Source organism: Tyto alba, unplaced genomic scaffold, assembly GCF_018691265.1.
Source record: "Tyto alba isolate M040663 unplaced genomic scaffold, T.alba_DEE_v4.0 Super-Scaffold_18, whole genome shotgun sequence".
In the NCBI taxonomy this organism is placed as follows: domain Eukaryota; kingdom Metazoa; phylum Chordata; class Aves; order Strigiformes; family Tytonidae; genus Tyto; species Tyto alba.
The window spans coordinates 6,164,478-6,178,879 of NW_024881280.1; the positions used below are offsets into that span (position 1 = coordinate 6,164,478).

The window sequence follows — 14,402 nt, forward strand, 5'->3', positions numbered from 1 at the left end:
TGGTAAAGTTGCTTCTGTAACTTCTCTTCTTTTAGCGTATCAGCGTGGAGTCCAGTGTACAGTGTTGTCACTGTGTAGGAGACCTTTGAACAGAAATGGGTAGAAGCAAGACACTCACAACTGGCACTGAAGCTTGTATAATGTCAGTGTTGAGCTTGTTAAGATGCTGTGTCAAAATCAAAGCTAGGGCCACGAGAAAGAGTTATTTGCAGCAAGGGGGAAAGGAGGCTTGGAAAGATGCCAGCATCTTGTGCCAGAAGTCACAGGCAGTTATCAGAGGTGGCATACTTCAGATGTCTCTACTCTGAATGTGAGTAGGAAAAAGAGCAGAAACTGGATCTACTCTGTCCCAAGCAATGGAAAGACTAGGCCTGGTCGTAGAGCTCGATAAAAACTCTTAGTTCAAATAGTTTTTTCATTAAGAGTCTTAAAGAACAGAGGTTTTATGTGATTGAGTTGGATTCTTCTTTTATTCCCCAATTATCTTGAGGAAACAGCAAGCTCCCTTCAGTTCCAAGTACGTGGTTTAAAGATAAAACCAACTGTGATGAGCTCATACTGTTACTAAAATGCATAATACCAGTGTTACTTCTAAGCACAGAATGCTGACAGAGGATTGTATACACTGCAAGATTTACCCAGTTTATCTAATTGCTAGAGTTTTTGAAGATGAAAAGGATCCTTTTGGGGCCCTACTTTGAAATGTTGATAGTGAACTCACTGAACAGTCGAGGAAAATCAAGAGCATGAGTGAAGGCAAAAGAGGTTTGGGTGATGGAAACTAAGGCCTTATCAGAGAGGCTGATGAGCATCTATTTGTCTACAGCACATGGTTTGTTTCTTTAATCTCACTGAGGAAAAGATGGGAGAAGTTATTGCAAGGATGCACGCTTCTTGTTTAGATACATGCCTGGATGTTACATTTGCATTTAAAATTGATTCATACTAAAGCTAGATGAGTCTGTTACATTATCAGCTTGCCTCAGAAATTCAGCCTCCAGTAGGAAGTGAAATGTATGGAGTCATGTCTATACTGATAACGCTTTGAAGAACCATGGTTGTTAAGTATTCCATCTGACTTCTTGCAATTTCACATAGCTGCTTCAAAAAAGGATGATGTTCTATATTTTGCTTGGAAAAAAAACACTGAATATGAAAATTGGTAGGAGTTAGAGGGCTCCCCTGTTCCTGACTTGACTTTTATTCATGTGTGTCCTAAATAAGAGTGCCCTAATAACAGGCTCCATAACCCACTTGCCTTGATTTATGAATGTGCTAAGTCTATTTTAAGCATTACATAAATCACTAACCTTATTCTTTAGCTTGTTTGAGAGTTAGGAGACTATCAAAATATTCATCGATGAATGGTAGTGAGTGCAAAGTTGTTTTAAAGATATCCTTTGTCCCTCTTTATTAAACTGATTTTTAAAAAATTATAGTAGATAAATATGGTATCTGTTTTGGTGATTTCTGTAGCTGATAACATCGCAAAAAGTAAATTCTTCTGAATCTTAGACTTCTCAAGCATTGAATAAAAGTAGATTTCAAAGCCTGTGATGTAGAAGCTTTTTCCTTTCATAGGAAGGATGAATCTCTTGCCTCTTCAGCTCTAATCTTCTGACCCCTCTTTAGGATTATTCTTCTTAAATCTTGTTCTTGCTACAGAATAACGTTCGTGCTGCTGCACTAGCAACTGTGAACGCCTGGGCTGAACAAACTGGCATGAAAGAGTGGTTGGAAGGGGAAGACCTGTCTGAGGAGCTCAAAAAAGAAAATCCTTTCCTAAGACAAGAGGTAGATTTCTCTTAACTGAACCTCTCCTTATGTGTGTCTAATCAAAATAACTTTACTTGCTACGGACTATGTTTGTTTATGCAGGTTGAAGTGACACAATGCTGCCATTACATGAGCAAACAAGTAGCTGTATCTTCATACTGACAGAACATTGTTAAACCTCAAAAGGCTAAAAATGAGCTTTCTTCCTGCATGATAGCTCTCATTCAGATTTCAGTGCCTCTGAAATGAAACTTTTGTCTATTTAGATCAGCATTTTAAGAGCTAGTGTGTTTTCCCTCAAATTAACCGCATGGTAATGAAAACTAGAACTGAAGTGTAGGCGTTAATATATTTGAGGCTGATGAAGTGCAGCTGAAATTCTGATGTTACTTTCAAAAGGAAGAAACAGCCTGTGCTGTCTTCAGAGACCAGGCTCTGAGTTTTAAGATAGCTGTGTATTAATATACTGTACTGCTTCAAAATTTTTTTTAATTGCTCACCTGAAAGTTGATGTTGGTTAAGAGTATTGGTCTGAACAAACATTGGGGTGGTTTTTTTTCCTACTTACACAGAGGTATGTGAAAGACTGCTATTCAGGCTCTTGTGGCCTAAGAGCACTGTGAGCGTTTCCTTTAAAACTCTTTCAAAATTTTCTTTCAGCTTCTTGGTTGGCTGGCTGAGAAGTTGCCTACCCTCCGTTCTGTTCCTTCTGACCTACTCTTGTGTGTGCCTCACCTGTACTCCTGCCTTGAAGATCGAAATGGGGATGTGCGTAAAAAAGCACAGGATGCCCTGCCGTTCTTCATGATGCATCTTGGCTTTGAGAAGATGGCAAAAGCCACTGGCAAGCTGAAGGTATTTCTGTCACCAAGATTAGATAATGTGACCTTGAATGAGTGAATATTAACAAGTCACATTCACAGTCTCATGATATGCTGTCTTGAGTCATGTAAGCTTGTCTGCATTGAATATTTTCAGAGGGGCTGAAAATAGTATCAGGAGGCTGGGAGTTAGAGCTTTTTCTACTTCAGAAGGACTACTGCTGCCACAGGTTTATCACTTCAGGAGCTTGACATTTATTCACTCTGCTTTTCTTAAAAGATCTACCAGCAGATAGCTTCTGTAACAGTTAATGTCTAACTGTGTGCCTTTGAACTCCTGCTTTAAGATGGCTGCTAGCAGTTTGGTGTATCTTACATACCCTTGAGTGCTGAATCACAGTTAGGGCACTTCATTAACATCATAGGACTGCTCACCTAGAACAGATTGCTGGTTTGCATGTTTCCCATAGGTCTTGCAGAGGAAATTTTAGTGGAAAGCTATTTTATCTCGGAACAGAAATATCTGGAAACATTGATGTTTTAAGATAAGCGTCCTGGAAGATGCTAAACAGAGAATAGCTTGTTTCAAACCACTGTCTCTTTCCTTGTTTGTGGCATGTATTAGTAATCACTATTACTAATCTTTCCAAATTTATCACTTCTTTCTCTTCCCCCCTTCTGTTTTCCAGCCAACTTCCAAAGACCAGGTACTGGCCATGCTTGAGAAAGCCAAAGCCAACATGCCAGCCAAACCAGCTCCTCCTGCTAAAGCATCTTCCAGAGTGGTAGGAGGAGCAGCTCCAGCCAAATTCCAACCTGCATCAGGTAACCTCTCTGACCTTCTGGAAAATGACTGACAGAAGGGTGGGCTTGAAGTTTTTTGACATGCCAGAGGAAGAAACATACTTAGAAGGAAAGGAGTTTAGCATAGTTAGGCTTACAAATAGCTGTGTAACCTAGTCAGTTCTGTCTGCAGTTCTGGTCTTACTTGCAACTGAGTCAACTTCCAATGTAGGAGGGTTTTTCCTTTCCACACAACCATCTGTCAACTGCTCTTTGAAATTGCCTACTTGGTATTGAAGCTAAAACCCATGGACTAGAGGGTTGGGTTTTTTTTCTAGTGATAATCTGATTTTTAACATACTTTTAAAAATGTTTTCCCATTAATTTTTATCTGGACTATTTCCTCAGTATAATTCACTGTGGGGCTACCAGAATGCTTGTGCTGACATGGAAGAGAGGATAATGGGATTAGGGGACAAGTGGTTTGAAGAAGCAGTCCTGACTTGTGTCTCTGGGGCTAGCTTGCCTGCTCAAACTGGGTGTAACTACAGCTCTGCACATTAGTCTGCACAGTGTATGTGTTTATGCATTTTTAAATTGTTTTGATAATGACAAATTTGCTAACATGTGATGATCTTAATTACAAAAACTCTGTATGCCAATATGGAATTTAAGGAACTTCTTTTATGAGTCTGAAATCCTCAGACCTCTGTGATGAGCATATTGAATCCATGAACAGTTTTTCTTCTGTACGGAGAATGGAAAACTGCTGACCTAAAATGGGCTTGTTGGTAGTTTGAAATGGTCTTTTGTTTCCCCAGCGCTTGCTGAAGATTCAGGGTCCAATAACATGGAATCCAAGCCTGATCCCAAAAAAGCCAAAGCAGGAGGAGCCTCCTCTAAAGCTAAGGTATGTTGGTTTCATTTTTTATAAAATCAGTTCTGTGAAGTTAATAACTGTAGTTTGTTAATGTGTTACAGGTAGAAGAGTATAGCTCTTTCTAGGGACTGCTTTTACTGAGAATCTTTGTACTTGTCCAAGTTCTGAAATGACAGGTGGTCCCATATCACTTATTTAATCACTTCTTTTGTCACTACCTATTTAATTCTTAGTCTGTGTTGTCAAAAATGCAGTCTTGTGAGCTGCTCAGGCTATGTTCTAGATCTGCTTGGCCTCCCTGACTCTGTGCTGTTGAGAATTCATTCTTACCATTGCAGTTCCAGAGTTATACTTTGAATAGTAATTTTCAACCCATGTATCAAAGGAAATTAATCTCTCCTTTACAGTATGAAGGGTAAAATGTTCTCAGTCACAAGTGCAAAAAGGGTTAAGAAGATGCTTAAATGCATAATAACAATCACCACTGATTGCATTTGAATTTGTCATTAGGCTTTTCTACTGTTTTGTGTTACAGTAATTTTTTTGCTATTAACTTTAAAGTTTGTCCTATGGGTATAACTAAAAAAAACCCCACACCCAAATTGTTCTACAGCCCCATTGCCTCTGTTGTCTAAAGTAGTGTTGTAACAAGAACATTTGATGTACGTTCAGATTCATGGCAGGAATGAATGGAACAAACCTTGAAGAATGTTGTAAATTTGCCTAAGTTGATACATTTTTCTGTCAAAACTCCAACGCTGGAGTTAATGCCTTTGCTGTGAACACGTTAAGTTTTGGAATGGTAACTCTTAACAGTAAATAGCTGTCTAACAACAAAGCCTTTTCTGTGGCTTATTTCCAGCAGTCAGATGTTAATAGCACTATGTTCAAGGGCAATACCAGCCTGTCCAAACCTAATACAAGCCTCAGCAAAGGCAGTACCAGTCTGACAAAGAGCAAATCTATCAAACAGGTACCCCACTGGGCTTTAGGGATGTGTGTGGGTGACTAGCACACTGGTTGAGAGTGATGGTTCGTATTTCACAGGCTACTACTGCGCGCACCGCCATGGGTATTGCTTCCACAGCAGCAGAGCACATACTTTAAGAATTCTAATCAACAGTATTCTTCCAGCTTCTGTCTGGCTCTTGTACACATAGGCAGCATGAGGTTGGCTGGTATCTAATGCTTGTGATTGCTGGGACTGAGGCATATAAATGTCTTGTGTTTCCTGTTAATACCTTGCTTTTTTCAGGGTGTACAGGGGAAGAAAGCGCTAAGCAAGCCTAATTTGAAGGAAGATGATGATAAATCAGGTCCTATTTTTATCATAGTCCCAAATGGGAAAGAACAGAGAATGAAAGAGGAGAAGGGTCTGAAGGTGAGAAAAATCTGAATGTATTCACAAGTTCTGAAGGAGTATAATTTTAACGCATTCTTTTTGTTTTTAATTTAGAATTAAACATGCTGTAGCACGGAAGTGCTAGTATCTGTTCACCCCTCAGATTGATTATCTAGCTCTTCAGTTGACTTTCACAGACCAACGTCTGATTTACTGTGGTGTTTCTCTTCTGATTTCCAAATTTTATGCATTTATACACTCATAAAAGCCAAAGTCCTTTTTACAGATTCCAAAAGATTGTCTTCAGGTCTGAAGTAGTGTCGAGTTTGTAACTGAAAACAGTTGACTAATTTAAGAGTTCTAGGATACATTGTTAATGCTTTAATATACTTATTTTCAACAGCCCTGCTTATCAAGCTATTCTGTACGGAAATTCTATTACTTACAACATGCATGTTATTTGTAACTTGCTGGTAAATAGGCCTATCTATAGCTTAAAAACAACCATTTCAATTAAGTGATGGTAATTAAAATAATGGCCTAAAGATGACTATTCCACATAGAGAAAATCATTCATGTGAGCAAGCACCACTGAATCTTTCCCATGACTTGTTGATAGAGAAGACTTTGAAAATAGATTCTAAAGCAGAATTAAAAGGGATGCAGTTTTACAGATTCTTTCAGGAAGAAATGTATTGCTTGCTTTGAGTTCCAAATGCTGTCTTTAACAGGTGTTAAAGTGGAATTTCACTACTCCCCGTGATGAATATATTGAGCAGCTAAAAACTCAGATGTCCAGTTGTGTGGCCAAATGGCTCCAGGATGAGATGTTTCATGCAGACTTTCAGCACCACAACAAAGCACTGGCTGTTATGATTGAGGTGAGTTTGGATCTGTGGTAGTAGATGAAGTTGTATCGAATTATTCTCTGCTATGCAAGATTCTGCTTGAATTAAAATCACATAGGAATTCTCTGAGGAGCCAGATATCATTTGTTCTGTGAAGTTGAAACCTGAACATATATAGAGATAATTTTCAGAGGAATTATGAAGTTGGCGTTAATATTGTTTCTTGGGAGAAGGGGAAATTTCCTCACCAGAGACAGCTATTAAAACTTCAGAAAGCTGTGTAAGTTAGAAGTGAGTACTTACAATTCTAGGTATCAAGCAATAAATGTAGATCATCTTATCAGGCATAGCTTTGCCTTATTTTCTGTTCTTTTCTTGAACAGTGTGTTTCATTTTGCACAAACTCCTCTTTTTTTTTTTCTTCCCTCAAGCACTTGGAGGGTGAAAAAGATGGAGTCATCAGCTGCCTTGATCTGATCTTAAAATGGCTTACCCTGCGGTTCTTTGATACCAACACAAGTGTTTTGATGAAAGCACTTGAATACCTTAAATTGCTTTTTAATTTGCTGAGTCAAGAAGAGTATCATCTTACTGAAAATGAAGCATCCTCTTTTATCCCATATCTTGTCCTAAAGGTACGGTTCATTGTACAGAAACTAATCTTATTTTTCATGAGGAATATAACAGGATACCATCAAACACTGTAATATGTCCATCCCAAAAATATTGTGAATGGTGTTAAATTCAGTTGATGGCCAGTCACCAGTGCTCAGTATCGGGGCCAGTTCTGTTTAAGATCTTTATCAGCGATCTGGATGAGAGGATCGAGTGCACCCTCAGTAAGTCTGCAGGTGACACCAAGCTGGGCAGGCGTGTTGATCTGCTCGAGGGTGGGAAGGCTCTACAGAGGGATCTGGGCAGGCTGGAGCGATGGACCGAGGCCAATTTCATGAGGTTCAACAAGGCTCAGTGCCAGGTCCTGCGCTTGGGTCACAACGACCCCACACAACACCACAGGCTGGGGGCAGAGCGGCTGGAAAGCTGCCCGGCGGAAAAGGACCGGGGGGTGTTGGCCAACAGCCGGCTGAATGTGAGCCAGCCATGTGCCCAGGTGGCCAAGAAGGCCGGTGACATCCTGGCTTGTATCAGAAATAGTGTGGCCAGCAGGACCAGGGAAGTGGTCATCCCCTGTACTCGGCACTGGTGAGGCTGCACCTCAAATACTGGGTTCAGTTTTGGGCCCTGCACTGTGAGAAAGACGTTGAGGCACTGGAGTGCGTCCAGAGAAGAGCAATGAAGCTGGTGACGGGTCTGGAGCACAAGTCTTGTGAGGAGCAGCTGTGGGAACTGGGGTGGTTTAGCCTGGAGAAAAGGAGGCTGAAGGGGAGACCTTATCACTCTCTGCAACTACCCAAAAGGAGGGTATAGCGAGGTGGGGGTTGGTCTCTTCTCTCAAGTAACAAGCGACAGGACAAGAGAAAACAGCCTCGAGTTACGCCAGAGGTTGGATAATAAGAAAAATTTCTTTACCAAATGGGTCATCAATCATTGGAACGGGCTGCCCTGTGGTTGAGTCACCACCCCTGGAGGTACTTGACAGATGTGTAGATGTGGCACTTAGGGACTTGGTTTAGTGGTGGACTTGGCACTGCTAGGTTAATGGTTGGACTCGATCTTAAGGGTCTTTTCAAAACTAATGATTCTATGATTCTGTTTTGCATATTTGCCTTTAAAAGCCATTTACCAGAAAGGATTTTTACATTGAGAATAATTCTGTCTTCCCTAACATTATTTATACTAATCAACAGTGTCATGAGACTATTTAAAATACTCTGGTTTTCTTCACCTCCGAATTTTCCACTAGGTAGGAGAACCGAAAGATGTCATCCGCAAGGATGTACGTGCCATCCTGAACAGGATGTGTCTCATCTATCCAGCTAGCAAGATGTTCACTTTCATCATGGAGGGGACAAAATCCAAAAACTCAAAACAGCGTGCAGGTGGGAAATGGCATGATGAACTTGTAATTGCTTTGTTTTGCATCTTGAATAACCTAGCATAATGATGTTTGGTAGAATGTGGTATTTGCCTATGTATAGCACTTTATGTAAATGCTTGTAAATGTTTAAAGGATTGGATTTTAAAGTAGTATCATCTTCCTTTTTATTTTTAGTGTCTTTGCACCTTCCGGAGACAAGCAATTTGTTAAATTGCTATTAGCATTAAGATTATGAGTCTCTCTTGAGTAGGCTTGTTGTCCTAGTGAAACAGTGCTTCGGAGAACAGTGACATCACTATTGTCAAAGTGACTAAGGCAGTCAGTTGATCTGATCAAGACTTTGGAATGAAATGTCTCTACACTGTACATCTGTCATAAGTTCATTACAGAAATTACTTGTGGTATGATGTTTGTAGTTCGCACAACTCCCTAATCACCTTGAAAGTATCCTGATATAACCAGGAAGTTAAATTATATACATCATACAGCCCTGCAAGCTCACAACTGTCTAAACTACCTAGATGTGAAGGTGGCTGTAACATTGCTCATCTTTGGTAATGGGAAATATTTGAAGAGTGTAGGGATGACTGACAGCTTTTAGATGCCATCTGTATGAATTAGTCTAAACCTTTAGTTTACTATTCATCCCCTAAATCACTGGAGTATATCTATTGTCAGCGTTGTGACTGACACTTCTCTACAGTGAAGTTCAAGTTGTGCAAGCAACACAGAAATTGGGAGGACTGTCTTCCCAGCAGCTTTAAACTTGAATGTGCACATGTCATTTTCTTCCTTTAGAATGCCTGGAAGAGCTTGGATGTCTGGTTGAATCATATGGCATGAATGTGTGCCAGCCAACTCCAGGGAAAGCCTTAAAAGAAATGGCAACTCATATTGGTGATAGGGACAACACCGTACGCAATGCTGCACTGAACACCATTGTGACTGTCTATAATGTTCATGGCGACCAAGTGTTCAAGCTGATTGGAAATGTGAGTGTAACTGGAAATAAGATTTTATTTTTAAAAATTTTTTTTTTTTTTTTTTCTTCCAAATCCTTACGCTTTTATAGGGGATTAGCACTGTTTTGCTTGTGATGGATCACGGTACATCTTGCTGTTGGTGTCAAGACCATTTTGTAATGTTGAAAATAACTTGCTTGCTTACACCATAGATCCTCTAGAAGTTATTTGGTTAGTTCCTGATTGTGGGATATATAACCTGGGTGTTCGTGAATATGAAAACTAAATTGGAAGAAATTTGTGGCTGCCCCCTCCCTGGAAGGGTTCAAGGCCAGGTTGGACGGGGCTGGGAGCACCCTGGGCTGGGGGAAGGGGGCCCTGCCCGGGGCAGGGGGGTTGGGACTAGGTGGACTTTAAGGTCCCTTCCAACCCAAACCAGTCTATGATTCTAAAAAATGAGGAAGGCACTGACTTTAATGGGATTGAAGATGTTTATAAAGAGTAAGTTTTTTTTATAGTCAACTGTATAGGTAACACTTGTGATTTAGAATGATATTTCGATAACTTATTTGGCCAAAAATGACTAGTTGTTGTGGCTCCCTCAAGTACTCTTGGCTTTTTTTATGCCCATCTTCACCAACTGCTTTGTAGTTGAAGTCAGGTAAGTTTGGTTTGTTTGTTTTATCTTATTGCACTCCAGTGCTTAAGGTCTGTGTCAGTACTGTGTTGCTTTGTATTGCTGCTGGTTTGTTCTCTGGAAATCATACTTGGCCATGTTCTCTAAAATGCAGTGAAAGTTGAAGGTGGCAAAAGTCAGTTTCCAGTGAAAAGCTACTTCACTGTGTTGTCTACAGTTACTGTGCACAACAGATTAAGTATACTGTATTCTAACCTGAATCAAGAGCTGTTAGACCATTTTTTTCCTGTTCTGGTCTCTGAATTTGTGGTCTTGGTAATGTTTCTAGCAGCACTTAACATGATATTCCAATCAGTTTAATGCCTGTATGAGTTTTTTGTTTTGTGTTATATGCCATAGTGCATACAAGCTATTGGACAGATATTTTATGGGTATGTTGAGCAGGGAAGCAAGGGCACCTCTTTTTTAATTTCCAGCTTCCTGAAATGTTGAAATTTAATGTGACGCTCATTTTCTCTGGTAACCATCTTCATAAGAATTGCTGTTGCCTTTTCATTAACATTTTAGGTTCCCATCTTATTTTAACTATTGTTCGCAGTGCAATCTGCTGCCTCCTCAATGTTCAATAGTCTGCTTTTGGATTTTCAAGGTTAAGAAAAAGAACTGTAGTACCCGAACCATTCAGCCCCTTCTAACAGTGGCTTTCTGAGCTTCAATATGGTCCATCTAGTCCCAAAATGTATAGCTTTTCAGGAAGATTTCCAAATCATAGGGATGCTGGAGAGTACTTCCCACAAAACTGTCACGGCTGCTTTTGTTCAAATGTAGTTATTAGTGTAACCTTAAGTCCTGTAGGTAAACAGATAAATACAATTCTTTTCAGTGCATGAGCTGGAGTGTTCAGTTGGCTTACCTTGTGTTCAGGTTAAGTTATGAGTAGATGGAACAGGTCAACTCTTAGAAGGACTTGGGCTTTTGTGGCAGCTTCCACAGTATTAAGGCATTGTCTGGGCTCCTAGTAGGTGATATAGAAGGGTGGGTGGGGGTTTTTTGTTTGCTTGTGTTGCTGCAAAAAAAAAAGACAACCAACAGTTAGAAATATGTGACAGTACCGTAGTCTGAATTCACGATTACTGGTCTTTTGGAAATTCTATGGACTAGAAGTAGCTGAGGTCACTATTACAGCTTGTCAATATGGGTTAATTAGCTCCTGAAGTAGCGTCTGGCAGTCCAGAGTGGCCCTATGAATTTGCTGCTAGATGGTAGTATTGACAGTTCCTACCCTTGGTATTAGAGAACTTCTGTCTGCAGTAATAAGTGGTATACCTCCGGTAGGTGACCAAGATTTCTAAAATCCATACAACTCAAATTGAGTGAAAGCATTGTGTGTTATAGCTTTCTGAGAAGGACATGAGCATGCTGGAGGAGAGAATAAAACGGTCAGCCAAGAGACCATCTGCTACTCCAGTGAGACAGGCAGAGGAGAAACCTCAGCGTACTCAAAACATCAGCACTAATGCTAGCATGCTGCGGAAGGGACCAGCTGAGGACATGTCCTCCAAACTCAAGTATGTAATGATACATTATGGTCTGTAGCCTGCATAGTACATGTGCCAGTATCGTGTCTGGCGATGTTATTTTAGTTCTTGTATCATCATCTTTTGCATGTTATGAAACTGGCCAAGTAATATAAAACAAAATGTCTGAAACTTTTTTTGTCTTGTCTGTCTTGAAATCTTTCTAAATGGTCTTGTGCCTTTTTTCACTGCTTCTCCATGGACAGAATAATGTATCGCACTTATAGGATGTAAGTACTGCCCACTAACTCCTTGGTAGCAAGGCTCTTGTACCTTTCAATTTCTATCCTAGTCATCCCTTTCTGAGGGTGACAGGTTTGCCATGGCCAGTTCTAGGTTATTTACAGGTTTCTGACTTAAAGAAAAGAAAGAAACCAGAAATAATGTATTTCTGCCAAGGTGACTATAGATCAAACTGCTGGCAGACATGGCACTGCCATGTTAAGCAGCTGTTAGAAGTATTGGGAGAAATTCCTACGTGTTACATTAAACTTGGTGTTGATTGGACCCTGTTCTTAACTTGTTAGGGCTGACATGCAGCACAGAACTGGATGAGCATATGTGAATCAAAGTCTGGGGCAACAGCACCAGAAACAAAAAGCTTGGGAATTCTATTCCTTGCCACCTGCTCATTATCTTGGAATAAAAGTCCCTGTTGAGAACTATGTATTAGAACATTTCCTTGAAAAATCTAATGCGCAGCACGAGTCATGCGGGACGCTGGGAGTCCTAGGTTCAGATGAGCTTGCAAGGTTGTTATGTACATATGCCTCTTATTCATTAGTAAAGGAAAAAAAATAGCCACTTGTGAATTTTAAGGCTGTATTCCATTAATACTACTTTAAACTGCTAGATTTCTCAAAATGAACCAGTTCATACCTATCGCAGACGCAGGGGGTCTCATGGTGGGTAGTAGGAGAAGCTAGGAAGGCAAGTACCTGGCAAGTCCACTTCTGGCCTACAAAAGCTTGTTTTACTAATGGCTAGGGGAAAGGCAAAGGGGATTGTTGGGGAGCTTAAATAAAATCAGAACTTCAAAATCTGTGCTATTCTATTCTGAGAGCTTTAGGGCTACCAGTGGATGCTAGTGCTGATACTCTTTCCTCTTGTGTGTATATAATAAACGCCTGTCTCCTGGTTTCTGTAGCCAAAATCGCAACATGGGCAGTCACTCCGAGACAACACATGCAGTTCCACGGGAATTTCAGCTGGATCTTGATGAAATCGAAAATGACAACAGTACTGTCAGATGTGAGATGCCAGCACTTGTACAGCACAAACTAGATGACATCTTTGAACCAGTCTTGATTCCTGAGCCCAAGTGAGTCTAGTTTTACTCCTAAGTGAAACCAGTCGAGCTACTTAAAAGTATTTTGAGAAGCTGAGTTGACCGTGCTAGTTTCTACATTGACTTGTTTACACAAAAAGGTAGTGTCAGCTGATTTATAGAGGTGTCACAGTGATGGTCTGTTGTACTGTCCTGGAGTCTGGAGACTTCAGTTCTGCCTACATGTGTTTACAGTAAAAGGATCTTTTGAGTTTGTGAATGCATCATCAGTGTCTTTAGAAGTAGCGCAACAGATATGTTAAAATGAATTATTCCTTCCTTGAGTATCCTCTGTGAAGAATGAAATCCTTTTCCCTTGTCTCTAAACTGTCATTGAAATATGGCAGGTCAGTGTAAATTAGAGCACTCTCTCCAAAGGGTAATTAATCCTGTTTTCTCCAACTGTTTAGAATCCGTGCCGTGTCCCCACACTTCGATGACATGCACAGTAACACAGCTTCTACTATCAACTTTGTGATTTCCCAAGTAGCCAGTGGTGATATAAATACAAGCATCCAAGCTCTGGCACAGGTAGGCAAATTAAGGTAGCAACTAATCAGACTGTACTAAATTACTTGTCTGCGAAGGTGATGAGTTGCACTGCGGTGGAGCAATCATGTCGGGTGACATGGACTCTGCTCAGCATCTCCCTGATGACAAAACTAAGTGCACAGGGGCCATCTGACTCGCTTTAGTAACAGAAATTCCACTTGGATGATGTAGAGTAGATAGACAATGCAGAAGCACTAAGGAAAAAAAAAAACTTATCTCTTTGCTTTTGTCAAGTATCTGTGCTATAAGTTTGAAAAAGCCAGTTAAGCCAATGAGACTTAACTTTTAAATGTATAACTGTTTTACAAGTCCTCAACAAAAGAATTGTCTTGCCTCATAGCTTTTGCATGTTTCTAGGGTGGATTTAACTACTTAGAAGTATTTTATCCAGAAGATTTCATAAAGCTGTTAATTCCCAAATCTGTAATGCAACATTTTATGGTTTTATATGTGTACAAGATAGGATTGCAGTTCTCTTAAAAGATCAATAATTGGTTGTATTTGGATTAGCAATAGAAGTTTGTGGCTACTGATTTCATGTGAAAGCTTAGAATACAATTTGCCTTGGCAAATGTATTGGTTCAGGGCAAGATCTTTCCTATAGAACAGTTTTTAAATTATAGTTATTTTGCACTGTTTGCATTATGTTGACTTTACTTGGCTGTTTTTGGTTTTGTTTTTGTTTGTTTTTTTTTTTTTTAAATCTTAGATTGATGAGGTTCTCAGACAGGAAGACAAAGCAGAAGCTATGTCTGGCCACATTGACCAGTTCCTAATAGCTACATTTATGCAGCTTCGGCTGATCTACAATACGCATATGGCAGATGAGAAGCTGGACAAAGATGAGATAGTCAAACTTTACAGCTGTATTATTGGAAGCATGATCTCGGTAAGGCTT

At 40.0% G+C, this 14,402-nt stretch overlaps 1 protein-coding gene and 1 non-coding gene across 7 annotated transcripts in view; both read left to right on the top strand.

Moving 5' to 3' along the window:
• The window catches only part of CKAP5 (cytoskeleton associated protein 5), a 54,048-nt gene that overhangs the window by 31,029 nt on the left and 8,617 nt on the right, over positions 1-14,402 (top strand). For 4 of the 6 annotated variants that reach the window (XM_042790838.1, XM_042790840.1, XM_032993389.2 and 1 more), the window contains exons 24-37: positions 1,666-1,794; positions 2,437-2,631; positions 3,287-3,422; positions 4,202-4,290; positions 5,516-5,641; positions 6,334-6,483; positions 6,882-7,085; positions 8,315-8,450; positions 9,248-9,441; positions 11,444-11,616; positions 11,832-11,855; positions 12,773-12,946; positions 13,363-13,483; positions 14,214-14,393. In XM_042790838.1, the coding sequence (XP_042646772.1) occupies positions 1,666-1,794; positions 2,437-2,631; positions 3,287-3,422; positions 4,202-4,290; positions 5,516-5,641; positions 6,334-6,483; positions 6,882-7,085; positions 8,315-8,450; positions 9,248-9,441; positions 11,444-11,616; positions 11,832-11,855; positions 12,773-12,946; positions 13,363-13,483; positions 14,214-14,393 (2,031 nt within the window). The remainder of the gene's footprint in view (positions 1-1,665; positions 1,795-2,436; positions 2,632-3,286; positions 3,423-4,201; positions 4,291-5,515; positions 5,642-6,333; positions 6,484-6,881; positions 7,086-8,314; positions 8,451-9,247; positions 9,442-11,443; positions 11,617-11,831; positions 11,856-12,772; positions 12,947-13,362; positions 13,484-14,213; positions 14,394-14,402) is intronic. The other 2 variants (XM_042790841.1, XM_042790842.1) reach the window with 1 other exon arrangement.
• On the top strand, positions 13,533-13,643 carry LOC116961650. The gene has a single exon (XR_004407079.2). It is a non-coding gene; the product is annotated as a small nucleolar RNA SNORD67 (small nucleolar RNA).